Source organism: Larus michahellis, chromosome 1, assembly GCF_964199755.1.
Source record: "Larus michahellis chromosome 1, bLarMic1.1, whole genome shotgun sequence".
Lineage (NCBI taxonomy): Eukaryota > Metazoa > Chordata > Aves > Charadriiformes > Laridae > Larus > Larus michahellis.
The window spans coordinates 155,184,772-155,198,627 of record NC_133896.1 but is presented as its reverse complement, the minus strand read 5'-3'; the positions used below and the strand labels follow the sequence as shown (position 1 = coordinate 155,198,627).

Sequence of the window (13,856 nt, the reverse complement as noted above, 5' to 3'; positions counted from 1 at the left end):
TCCTTCAACTGAACAGACCAAGCCTTCAAAAAAGACAGTCAAGTAACAAAAAGAGACAGTATGGAACTTGTTCTATAAAAATAGAGTTTACAAAGGTCTAATAGGAGTCACATCCAGTGAAAGTAATGCTTTAGCCCATTCGCCATCTCTACAGACTACTACCTTTGTTTTCTGTTCTTTTAGAAGCTTTTCGGCTTCTAGTTCTTTGTCAGCCTTTGCCTTGGCTCTTTGTACCTCCAGTATCTGAGCTTCCAGCAGCTTAGCATTATGTTGCAGTGTTTCAACACGAGCCAGGAGGTCTTCATTAGCAGACTGTAACTGATCATGCTGAAATGATCATAGTGGAAAGATAAAAACATAAGCTGAATTTGTGTGCTATTTTGACAGGTAAGATATTGTCTATATTTAAAAAACAAACACCAATTTCTACACAACTCCCTTACAAGCAGCACTCCTACAGATAAGTCTTGTCCATCTTAATTGTTTTAAACCAGATTAAGAAATAGGCTAAATTAAAGTCACTAGCACAATGTGGTTATTTTGTTCAGAGTTCATTTGCCCAGCTTTCTGTAAGATGTCTAGAATTACAAGAAATCTGAAAAAAATACCCCAACATTTATGCCTTTCTCCCACAATAATAGGCAAGGTTCAAGTACTTATCACCCCACTTCAAATACAGATGCTGTATTTATAAACAAAGGATCACACCATTCCTAGAAAAGATTTAACTGCAGAACCACCAAGCCTTCAATGACACGGCATCAGTACATAGTAAGAACTCCTCCTGCATCTGGGCTATTTTTGCAATCATTGTAACAAATTCAATTTTGATATCTTCAATGTTTTATCTCAGTCTCTATTATGCAGATTAAGAATGAAGTGAAAGAATTACTTAAGTGAAAGAAGTGCCAATTACCTAGACAGTGGTTTTATTTACAAAATACTTCGTAACAAACTTAAATGTGTGCATAATCAGCAGAATATATGCTACTATCTGTCTTTTCTTCCTATGCTTTTCACTAATAGCTTCCATTTGTAGGGAAATGGTGACCTAGGTGGATCTTCTACGTAATTATGTATGGAGCCTGGGAGTTTATATCCTAAATCTCAAACCCATTTCAGTTAGCTTTGCAGAAGTGTCTCACAGCTGTTTAATTACCATCTTAGACTCTTCTGAATGCCACTAGAGTACTCTACAATGCATCCTAAAGTCTCATCTTTGTGAAAGACGCAAAAAACATAATTAATTTAGTATGTTTAAACACTGTTGATTAAATAACAAAAACACATTTTGTCTAAGAAACAGAAGAAAATAAATCTAACACTTAAAGGTTACTGTAGTTCATGAGAAGGGTAGATGAGGAATCAGAAACAGGGCAAGTTTGATACTTTATTTTTATGTCTGGTACTTGCAGCAGAGTTCTATGTCTGGCTGAAGCCAGAGCGCTGATCACCTGCTCTGTTTTGTGAGTTGACCTGGGGTAAATCAAACCCTTTCTATTGAAAAAGCCAGACATTCTAGATATATTTACCTTTGTCATGTCCCAGATAAGTCACTATCCAAAACACACTTTGGTTATGAAACTATATATAGTAACAATCACATGAATGAAACTTACACTCGATAAGTAAAATAATTTTTACTGTAATTAGCAATTGATCAGACACACATACTGAACTGACCTGCTGGGATGACACCTGTAGCTGTCTTGTAAGGTCATCTATCTGATGTTCAAGATTACTTGCTCTGCTTTTTTCAGAATCCAGCTGTTCTCCTTGCTTATCGTATTCCATCAAAAGATTCTTAACACATACAAACACAAACCCATCATTTTTTACAAATATACATTGCATAAGCATCTTCTTAATTCTTCCTAATATTTCAGCAAATGGGTTGTCTTACCGCAACATTGGAAATATCAGAATGAAATTAAAGCTATCATTCCATTACAGGCTCTGTGAGAAATGCTTTTCAGTTCATGAAACTCTACAATAATTCAGGTTGGAAGAGACTTCAGGAGGTCTACACTCAACTTCCTGCTTAAAGCAGGGTCAGCAGTGACATCAGACCAGGCTGCTCAGAGCTTTGGCCAGTCAGGTTTTTCCAAGCACCTGCCTCCAAGGATAGAGATAGCACTAAAGCTCTGGGCAGCCTGTTCCAAAGCTTGACCATCCTCATAGGTTAAAAATGTTTATCCATATATCCAGTCAGAATATCGCATTTCAGTTTGGGACTACTGGCTATCATCTTGCACCACCATTAATAACCCGACTTTATTTCCTTGGCAACATCTTTGTAGGTACTGTCAGGCTGCTATTAGGTCCCTTTGAAGCCTTCTCCAGGTTGAGTAATTTCTCAGCCTTTGTGTATCACATATTCCAGTCCCTTGACCATCCTGGTCACCCTCCACTGAAATCACTTCAGGTTACTAATGTCTTTCTTGTATTTGGAGGGAGGAGGAGGGACAAGACTGACTGCAATACTCCCAATGACGTCATAGAATTATAGAATCATTTAGGTTGGAAAAGACCCTTAAGACCATCAAGTTCAACTATAAACCTAGCACTGCCAAGTCCACCACTAAACCGTGTCCCTAAGTGCCACATCTACATATCTTTTAAATACCTCCAGGGATGGTGACTCAATCACTCCACTGGGCAGCCTGTTCCAATGCTTGAAACCCTCTCGGTGAAGAAATTTTTCCTAATATCCAGTCTAAACCTCCTCTGGTGCAACTTCAGGCTATTTCCTCTTGTCCTATCGCTTGTTACTTGGGAGAAGAGACCGACCCCCACCTTGCTACACCCTCCTTTCATGTAGTTGTAGAGAGCGATAAGGTCTCCCCTCGGCCTTCTTTTCTCCAGGCTAAACAACCCCAATTGCCTCAGCTGCTCTTCACAGGACCTGTTCTCTAGACCCTTCAGCTTCATGGGAGTGCTAACCAAAGAGCGATAATGACTCCTCTTGACCTCCTAGCTGTACTCCTGTTTTGCAGTCCAGGATGCTATGGCCATCTTTGGAACCTGAACAGAGTTTCCTCATCCTCAGGGAACCTCAGGCCTACCAGAACCCTGAAATTCTTTTCAGCAGCCACACAGTCCCAAGCTTGTATCGAGTTCCTCTCTCCCACATGAAGAAATTTGCATCTGTCTTTGTTGAACTTCAAAAGGTTTCTGTCAGTCCATTCCTCACACCTGTCTAGGTCTCTCTGAATCAAATCCCTGCCCTCATGTCTGTTGACTGTTCCCAGTTAGGAATAATCCAAGAACTTGATGAATGTGCACTCCATCACTTTCTCCAGGTCATTGTTAAACAGGACAGGTTGCAGCCCAGATCCCTTCGGTACCCCATTTGTTATGGGCATCTAGTACAAGCCATGAATTTCTACTCTCTTAGCCAAACCATGTAAGTAATTTTTTTTATTGTTGTTTTTTTTTGTTTTTTTTTTTTTTTAAGTACCCATTCAGTTGTTTACCCATTTAAATTGTAATGTCCCAGTGCAGATACCAGGGTACTGTGAGAGAGCATCAGAAGCTTTCCTAAAGTCAAGATAAGTGACATCCACTGTTCTCCTCTCGTACGCAACTCCAACTGTTTTATCATGGCAGACAATCAGATTAATCACAGTTTACTCTTCATGAATCGATGCTAACTGTCCCCAGTCACCTGCTTCTGCTTTATGTGCCCAGAGATGTGCTCCAAGATGACTTACTCCCAAGTAATTGCTAGCTTATGTCTTTATCACTTAAGGACTTCCTAACTGATCCCCAATTTAATGTACCTTGAAGTATTTATGTTTTGTCTCAACAACACATTGATACATATGCTAGATCTAAAAAGGTTTAAAAACACAATCCAGTAGAAAGGAATTGCCTTATTTTCTTCTGACAGCAGCCACACAGTTCCGCTACTAGAACTTTAAATTTCTTGATTTGGGTACTCAACTGCACCGACAATTTCATTTGCCAAACATACTTGTGCAAGTAAGCAGCAACATATATCCAGGGTAGGCTTCAAAAGGAAAGTATTTTCTGACAGTTAACTTGTCTTTTGTAAATGTACTATTATTCTTACCTTATAGCTTTCAGCTCCTTGAATGACATCTTTCATTGAAGCAGACAACTGATCTTTTTCTGATCGAACCAACTCCAATTCTTCCTTCAGTGCCTGCATCTTATTAAAAAGAAGTGTGTGTCATTAAAACAGAAACCCACATGCAGAATGTTCTTCATATTAAGAAACAGTCAGGGTACCTCTTTTCGACTGGCATCTAATTCTTTCTTTGCTTTTACAGCAACCACCTTAATTTTATTTAGCTTCTCTCCTTTGTCTGCAGCTTCTTTTTCCAGTCTTCCTAAAATAAATAAATAAGAAAGTTAAAAAATATGCCTCTCCTCTCCCCCAAGAAACGAAATTAAATTAGAACATAAATACCAACATAACTTTAAAACAAAACAAAATAAAAAGCATAGGGAGATGTACAGATCATTCATTCAGTTAAGCATTTAAATTTAATTTGAAGCTAAAACATCCAGCTGCACAGATGATCTTCCCCTGTTTCAGAGGCTTCCATCACAGTTAAGAGCCACACTCTTGTCTACTTTACATACAATTGTAACAACTCAGCACTATTTTCTTTCTAATGTGTTGGGATAACTATAACGAGGCAACAAACAGTGTTGGCAAAGTGTTGCTTCCCTCTTCTCTTGGCAGCCTTAGGGATTCTTATTGACACAATTATTTCCCATTTTTAAAAAATAAAGATGAAATCCACTACCCTGTTTAAAGCCAAAGGTACACACAAAGAAAAAACCTTACGAAATATCAAATAACAACTGACTTATAGATTGCTAACAATATTTTAAATCCCTAATGGAAGGTATATTGTAGAAAGTTGCATTGGTATCTGCTTCCCCACCTTCCTTGGTTTGTAGGAAACAGGACAATTATGCAGAGAAAGAAAAACTAAGTCCAAAACCCCCAAACTGTTTACATAAAAAAGAACACTGAGAAAGATACCAATTTTTTCTTGAAGCTCTGCTACTGAAGACTGTTGATCAGTTTTCTCAGTCACTGTCTCCATTAAAGTCTGTATTATAAACAAAGATATAAGAAGCATTACAAAAAATTCTGTGATATCTGGTTTTCCCCTAACAAGCCACCAGAAGTTTCAGCTACAGCTGGAATGCGTCTACGTTCTCACTACCAAGAAAGTCTTTATGTGCAATTTCGTACCAGCTTGGTAACTGAAAAGCGTACTTATGTTGAAAAGAAAACATTCCAACCTTTTAACAGCTGCTTTCCATCCTGTCCAAGGACAAAAAGTGGGAGACCATTAATCCTGCAGCTGTCAGCTTTACATACCCATCAATTCCCAGGACCTGAAGTCAGGAGTAGCTAATGCAGATCAAGCAGGAGTTTTGTTTGAGATAGAGCCATAGAAAGTTAGAGGTGAAAGATTACGAGGTCGGTTAGTCCATCTAGTTAAATGATCACTTTGAGGGTTATTGATAGGAAGAGAGGTTCAAGTACAGCAACTTTTGTCAAAATAGCATTGATTGGTTTTGTTTTGTTGTTTTTTTCCTGGGGGGAGGGAAGGAATTTTGAGGTGCTAGGAAACTCAGAAACATGTGCTTTCTAGAAGGGAAACTCACTTTCAGGCCAAGGAAAAAAAAAGGAAGAGAATTGAAAGTATTTTTTGAACCTTAATTCTGAAGACTTTAGAGGTTTAGTCTGTATACTTCAATAACAAAATATAACCTTTAGAGAACTCAGTTCGTCTTTCACATTTCTAAGTTCAGCTTCCTTTTGTTCCAGAATGAAATTTAAGTCGTCTTGTTTTTCTGATCCTTTTTGCTGTTGTTGTATTTGACTTTCATAAAAAGCAAGTTTTTGAGTGATCTCTTCAATATTAGCTAAAGGATCTTGATTTTCAATCCTTGATTTTTCACTGGCATTCTTCAGCTCCTGGATATCATGTTGAAGTGCTTCTTTTTCAGACAATGCTCCTTCCAATTCTTCTCTCAAGAGAGCCTTTTCTTTTTCAAAATCCTCAATCAGGGATCTATGTTCTGTATATTGAGCTGCATTTTCTTCCTCTAGTCTCTCAACTTCCTGCTGCAAATGATGAAATTTCTCCTCATTCTGTAAAGCAAGACATTGCTCTTCTTTCATTTTTGCCAAGCATTCATTCACAATGTGTAACAAGTTAACAGAATCATATTCCCCATCAGAATCTGAAACGCTGAACCCAACTTGCTCAAGTAAGTGGTACAGCTGAGCTCTTACAAGGGATCTGTGCACTTGTTCGCTTTCAAGTAATGTTGATATTTGGTCTTTTTCTGCAGTCACCATCTGTAGTTTCTTTTCTAAATTTTCAGACTGCTCTTTCAACACTAACCAACCACCTTTTTCAGATGTAATCTTTTCGAGCTCTTCACTTAATTCACCTTTTTCCTGAAGGATTTTCTTATTTTCCTCACGAAGAGTACATGCTTCAGATGAAAGGTTCTCTTTTTCACGCACTAGAGATCCAATCTGATTTTCCAGTTGCTCTAACATTTGAGCGTTTTCACTCTTCCTAGTTAAAGCTTCGTTCAGTCTCTCTGTTAAATCCTCCACTTTTTTCTTCAGGTCGCTATTGTACTGGTTAGCAACATCTACTTCTTGCTGAAGTTCCTGCACTTGTCTATGTTCTTGCTTGCATGTTTCCTGAAGGGTTTCTCTTTCTTCAACCAAGCATTTTACTTCATTTAAAATATCCTTGTTTTGATCAGTAAGAGCACTGATCTTCTCTTCCAGTTCTTTCATAGCAGTCTCTTTTTGGTCAATGGAACTTGTTATTGTGCTATTCTCCTCCTGGAGACTAACAATTTTACATTTAAGTTCTTCTATTTCTAGCTGATTAGATGACAATTTTTTCGTTTCTTCCTGGAGGCGATTCACAGTTTCAAGAAGAACATCCTTTTCATTAAAAGCAGCTCGGAGTTTCTGTTGCAGTTCACTGACATCAGAAGCTTGCTGTTGTCTCATTGATTCAAACTCCTGGCTGATCTTTCCAGCAGATTCCCCTAGCTCAGTTTGTAGAGTTTCCATTGTTTCTCTTAGGCTATTGTAATTGGACACCGCTTCTTCTTTTTCCTGAGTTACCTTTTCAAGTTGTTCTCTAAGTTCCTGCATTTCAAAAACTAATGTCATTTTTTCTTTTTCAGAACCAGATAATAAAGTTTCATTTAGTTCAGAAATTTCTCTCTTGTGTTGCTCTTTCAGAGCTTGAGTCTCTAACTTATGCTCTTTTACGGCGGTTTCACAATGCTGTCTTGCTGCTTGAAGCTCCAATTTTAGTTTTTCGATTACACAACAGTAATCTTCTTTAGTAAGCTGCAATTCATTTATCTTAAAGTCCAAGTCTTCCCGCTCATGGAAGTACTCATCCTTTATGCGATGGATTTCCTCTTCCAGTTTTAGTTTGACATTACTCATGTAAGTTAACTCATCTTTTAGTATGCTATGTTGGGACTGGAGCTCTGCTAAACTATACTCCAGGTGCCTAACCTTTTCTTCCATTTTTGCTTCTACACAAGGTTCTTCTTGTGTATCTACAACATCTATCTTGTTTTCTACACTCTTATTTAAGACTTCTCTCAGCTGCTCCAAGTCATCTTCATGCTGGTTAGCACATGCACACATTTCATCCTTCGCATTTTTCTCTTTTATTAAGCTCTCCTCTGCCAAATTGTGCTGCAACTGATTTATCTGATTTTGCTTTTCTTCATTTTCTTTAGATGATATTTCAATCTGATGCATCAACTCTGACACCTCTTCCTGATGGGCAATTTTTAATTTTTTAAGCTCTTCATTCAGATTTTTGATTTCATTATGGTAACATTGAGAGTTGCTTTTAATAGTTTCTTGCAGATTTGTCACTTCTTTGTTTTTGTCTTCATTCACAGTTTCCAACTGCTTGCTCAGACACAAAATTTGCTCCTCATAAGTAGATTTAATTCTTTGGACATCATCTTGTAATCTTTTAACTTCTTTTTGACTATCACTATGACATTGAATCTGTTCCACCAGCTCCATTTGTTTCTTCACTTGTTCCTCTAACTCCATTTTCAGCTTTGTTAAGTCCTCATTGTGTTTGCATTGTGCATTTGCCAATTCACTCTTCAGAGACTTTATTTCTTTCTGAGAGTCAATACTTGATTGCTCCAGTTGCTTCTGCAGTTCTTCTGTCTTAGCCACTGCAGCCTGAATAAACAAGTTATTAAGTACCGTTAATTCAGCACACAAAATTTCCAAATAAACTGTTTATACAAAAATGAATTAGAAAATTTAGGGGTCCTTAGTTTTAGAAATTGATATAGTTTTTAAATATCTAACTATATTAGGACAACTCAATTCAGAAGACACTGCAAAGAGTACAAGAATGTTTGCAGAATGAGAAAGGAAAACTAAGTCTTAAATCACGTTTACGAGCATAACTTCACAAAATGGTCACGACATCTCAACTTTAGCAACTATTCTGATAATGCATTAAAGACCAAATTACTTTTAGCGTATCAAATTCAAGTACCCGGAATATAACAATGTTCATCAACTGCAAGCAATTCACGCTTCACTTTATTATTAATTGAGATTACTGACATAATATAGATGCCTTGGCTGACAGGCTCCTTCCTATGAATCTCTGAATGTAAACCTTGCATTTCCCATGGAAAGACTGAGCTCATTGACTGAAGCCATCACATATGTAGGCTACTAGTGCACAGACTGAATTCTTTTTGAACAGCTGTGGATCTAGAAGGTGCATATAAGAATTTGATATTTATTGTCAGTGCTATAAAAACTATAAATTAGAGGGTACAGAGAAAATACGCTTTAACATATAAAGCCTTTAGATTTTTTGTAAGGTAAAACAGAAGACAGCTAAGTGAAGAAAAAGATTCAAATGAAAGTGAAATACACAACAAGCAAAACTATACAATAAAGATAAACATAATTCTGAAATATTTTAGTAATGTTCTGTTGCTTATTTCAGTACCTCTGCTTCTTGCTTTCTTTGAATATTTTCTTTTTTCAGAGCTACACACTGCTGCTGACTCTCAGCTTTTTCCAGAAGCACAACATCCAGTCTTTCTGTGAGAGCCTAATTTAAAGGGAGAAATATCACTGAAATAAGGGTTTCTTAACAATGGAAGCCTAAATAATTTTTGCAAACTGTAGGACCTCACATATTGGTCATGACTTTTTTTTGTCAATTAAATAGATCAGTTTGATTTTAAAAGTCACTTTCAGCCCAAGTATGACAGATATGGAATATGTAGACTAAAACAATGATGTTGAGTAATAGGGTTTGTTCAAAATCATGTTTCTGATCAGCTAATTTTTTTTATCACCAGGTGTGTGTGTGGGGGGGGGGCAGGGAGCTTTACTTCCGTAGAAAAGAAATCTCCATCCAAATTATTAAAAACAATTTTCCAGTTGATGAATTCCTCCTCACTACCAATTTTCACTTTCACATGCTATGACCCTTACTTGGAGAAAGGCAGATGTTCTTGCCACTTAAAAAAATTCCAGTTACTTTCCTAAAAGTATTTCTTGTGACATGCAACTTTAATTATGCGTTTCTGATCACATCAAATGACTGTCTCAGAAGTTTTCTAAATGGCTGAAGTCTTTCCGCAGTGGTCATTCTAAAAATAAACAAAAGCCTGTCTAACCAGCTATACAAGGAAAAAGTCTCGCTGAGGAAATTGCACTACTCTGTACTATTCCTCACAGAACTGACAGTGTTTTCTGAGAAGTGGAGTAAGGATGTGGTGGGAAGAGGAAAAAAAGGATTTTAGGAAGTGTCTTGAATTCCTGAAAATTTATTACATTCAATTTGAATAACAGTTTTAAAGATATTTACCAGATTATGACTGTAGATGTGTTTCAGCTATTATGTAACACATTAGAAACACACTACATATTCCTACCTGAATAATATCATCAGCTCCTCCAGCAGCTGCTTTAGATCTGAGTTCTTCAATCTCTTTCTCTAGTTCTTAAAAAAGTATAGAAATTTCACAGCATGAGTTGATGCTCCATCACAGTAGCAAATTACTAGTAAATCCAGTGCCTAACAACACTTCTATTCAAATCAGAGATATCTTTTACTTCATCAGTTTTTGTTACTGAATGATAGACAGGCCTAACGGAAAGAGAACAAACATTCAGTACTACCTCTCCAGTCCTGACATTTAGCATGGTTTCCTGAGGAAACAAAGCTTCCTTGTTTGAGTAGAGGGACAACAGACAGAAATTCTTTTGATGATTGTCACACCATCTATTTCATGATCAATTTAAGCCAGAGAGAAGATATTCAGTTCATACTGGTTGTCTAAAAATAGGCAGCAGATAGAAGAACATGATCTTATGAATAACCCCAGTTAGGAAAAGCCTAGTATAGCCCATTCCTATCCTTACTGTTTTGCTGGGCAGCTACCAGCAGCCAGTGTAACTGTAACTCTAAACAAAGGGAAGTGACACCAGTCCAAGTAGTGGGCCACTGGAGGAAAAGGGAGAGCACAAGAGAGCACAGATTTATACAGGATACTCCTAGGTGGTTAACACAGAAGTTTGATATATTTTACAATTTCTTGTTAAAGAAGTGAATGACCAAATATAAAGTAGCTAACTATTTTAAAGAAGCCATTGTACTCTACAACAGTACTAATTATGCAAAAACCTATTGGAGTCAGTCCCCCTCCCATCTGCTTCCTAAGAAGCAACAAGTATCCCTGCAACTGACACGGGGAACAGACAATGACAAGTCCCACTTCAACTCCTGCACAAGCTACATTTTTCCATCATGCCATACTGTCAGATCAAAATTAGTTTAATATCTGACAAAAGCGATGCTTCTTTTTCTCCCCTTATTTGCTCTAAGGACTGAAGTCCTTATTCTCCCACAAAAAAAACAGTGAAATTGCAGAAAAAAAAAATCTAGGCTATTTGCCTAGAATTTAAATCTATCTAGCAAAAATATGCTGTGATATTAGGAAAGGTCAGATAGAACCAAGCATTAAGGCAGAAATTGTTCTCATTCCAGTAAGGTACCTGTACATCTTGACTTTACTTTCTGCATAAGCATCACTTGCTTTTTTGCAAACTTGATGAGATCTTCTTTGGGCAATGTGTCCAGCTGTAAAAAAGTACATATTAGAGAAACCAGCTTCTTCTAACCCAGAGGTAAACCGAAAACAGGGCATTTTAGCATCAGACTTCCAAGAATTAAAATTTAGAAACTGTCTTACCACACATTTGCAAGAACAATAACAGTCTAAGTTACTGCTGTTCTGTTATCCAATTTTGTTATTTCAAGTGCAATTCAAGTGCAAACTACTCCTAATTCTGTACTTTTCCGAAATCATTCTAGAGCACATCATTTAGACAGGAAACTGGGCAGCATCAGTTAGACAGGAAACCTCAGTTAGGAAGGGTTACAATTCAGTAATATAACTTGAACAATGTTTTGAAAATAGCATGCTGACCTAGCATTGACATTGTTTAAATTTACTTCCAACATATGCAAAGAAATCTGTGCACATTAAGAAACAGAGTATTGCCAAAACTGGATGCTACTAATATTTTATCAAATGTTACAATATGAAGTGAACATATCAATAACAGATTTTTCTCCCCAAGTTTTCCAAAACACCTTAGCCTAGTGTTTATAAATCAATTTCTCAAGAAGTCTAGAAAACAGGAAACTGTTTAAAAATACCTTTATGTCTTCCTATTAGTCACAGCTTGATTGCTACGCCGTAACTCTTTCAACTACTGCTATCCAAATAAATTAGATATGTGAGGCCTGATTACCTTTGATTTGCCTGATCCTGGTGTGACAGAAGACGCCACCATCTCTTGCCCAGCATCTTGAACCTACAACAAAATAAAGTACAATCTACAGTAACTGAACTTTTTAATGTAAGACTACCGATAGAACGAACTGAAAGTCTGCAAACACTAAGAATAATTGAATATAGTGAAAGCTCAAGAAAAAAATTTAAACTGTATTTGTAGGACTAGTCAGAAGGATAAGAGAAAAAAAATTCTGTAGAGATCTATCATGATTAGTGCAATACAACAGCAAAATAGAAAACTCAGGAAAAAAAACCCTGACTTCCAAACCAGTATGATCTTACGATTCCATTACTGAATTGACATCTAGACTGATACACTACTGAAAAATCTTTTTTTTTTTTTTTTTTTTAAACAAAGCATAACTCACTGTCTTGTTTTTAAAAGACTCATTAAAACAAGGCATGAACAAAGGAAAAAAAAACAAACCACCTGTAGAGGAGTAGCAGTTAAATCAAACTTTGGGAACTTCTGAACTGTATATATCCCTCATCTTTCTTAAACACACTGGTTATTGCTAGAATTGTTGGCCTAAAAAATTTATTTGAAAAGACTCTGCAAAGCGAGGGCTCTTTTGAACAAGATGTAACCCTCTCCCCACCATTTTTATTATTTTATTTTTTTTTAAACCTGCAGGCCTGACAAACTTATTTGAAAAGGCTCTGCAAATTCTGGGCTCCCTGCTCCCCTACTCGTAACATAAATGCATAATGCCTTGCATTGTAAACTTCCACAGAACTAGTCTGGGAGACTCTATGTTACTTTACAGTGGTTTACATGAGGTACGCTTACTTATACTTGAGAACATAAGGAAACATACATAACCAAGATGGAGCAATGGAAAACAGAACAGACACTTCCAATATACTAAGGGTAGCATTTCCAAGCTTTGACCTTTACCCTGCTTTTTCCTTCATATTATCATATGTGTATAAAAATGAAAGGGCATATATAAAAACATTTGTATTTTTATATATCTAGGTGTTTGTGTGTATGTATAAGTACATACCTTCACTTTTATTTTGGTAGTCTATTCTGACAAAAATATCCCTTATAATAGAAAGTAAGGAAAAACCAAACTGGATCTAAACATTATTGGAATGGAGAATCACTAACAATTTAGAGAGAACAGCCAATACATGTATAAGGAAGGTCATCATTAGAAATATGAGTTCAAGTACAGACCAAGGACAAAGGCAGTTAGTTCTCTCTCTCTCTGTATCACATGGGCTAGTTTTTTTTCAGATGGCAAAAGCAAACTTATCAGAAAATAATATGCTTGTTAAACATAAATAAGGCAGTAAAAAAAAAAAAAGCTGTAAAGTTTAAGTTTCAGATTTTCTTGGTATGCAGAACTTTGTCAACATTTACATTCTTAATATTTCAGCACTGCAATTAGCAAGACAGTGTCGCTACAAGCAGTATGCTTACACAGTATAATTAAGCACAACAAATTGCATGTACTGTTTAGAAAATGGTAGCACATGTCTCTCCAGAGAACAGTAAGGTCAGATGAATCTACAATTACTTTTACTCTCCTTTTAGCTAACACGCACAGCGGCAGAACCACATATCATGTAAGACATACATCCAGTTTTGCTGGTCTGGTAACAGAAACCAAAAGCAGCTTGTGTAGAGGGCTTCACACATTTGAATTAGACCAATAAGGAAAATGAGTTACTAAAAAAAACACCTAAGCTCTTCATTGATTAGGTGTACCTGAGCTGCGAGCCAGCAGACAGTACGTAAACTGCGAAGCACAACACTGGCACAGGTTGCCCAGAGAAGCTGTGGCTGCCCCATCCCTGGAAGTGTTCAAGGCCAGGCTGGATGGGGCTTTGAGCAGCCTGGTCTAGTGGGAGGTGTCCCTGCCCATGGCAGGGGGTTGGAACTGGATGATCTTTAAGGTCCCTTCCAACCCGAACCATTCTATGAACACTGAATCCTG

General features: G+C 37.0%; 1 protein-coding gene across 3 annotated transcripts in view; it reads right to left on the bottom strand.

Annotated features, from left to right (window-relative positions):
* Positions 1-13,856, bottom strand: part of GCC2 (GRIP and coiled-coil domain containing 2) — a 31,579-nt gene that overhangs the window by 17,063 nt on the left and 660 nt on the right. For 2 of the 3 annotated variants that reach the window (XM_074560402.1, XM_074560412.1), the window contains exons 2-11: positions 11,867-11,929; positions 11,105-11,189; positions 9,982-10,049; positions 9,045-9,149; positions 5,762-8,251; positions 5,021-5,090; positions 4,255-4,355; positions 4,076-4,174; positions 1,684-1,803; positions 163-327 (exon numbers count right to left, since the gene is read on the bottom strand). In XM_074560402.1, coding sequence (XP_074416503.1) covers positions 163-327; positions 1,684-1,803; positions 4,076-4,174; positions 4,255-4,355; positions 5,021-5,090; positions 5,762-8,251; positions 9,045-9,149; positions 9,982-10,049; positions 11,105-11,189; positions 11,867-11,929 — 3,366 coding nt within the window. The remainder of the gene's footprint in view (positions 1-162; positions 328-1,683; positions 1,804-4,075; positions 4,175-4,254; positions 4,356-5,020; positions 5,091-5,761; positions 8,252-9,044; positions 9,150-9,981; positions 10,050-11,104; positions 11,190-11,866; positions 11,930-13,856) is intronic. The other variant, XM_074560420.1, reaches the window with a different exon arrangement.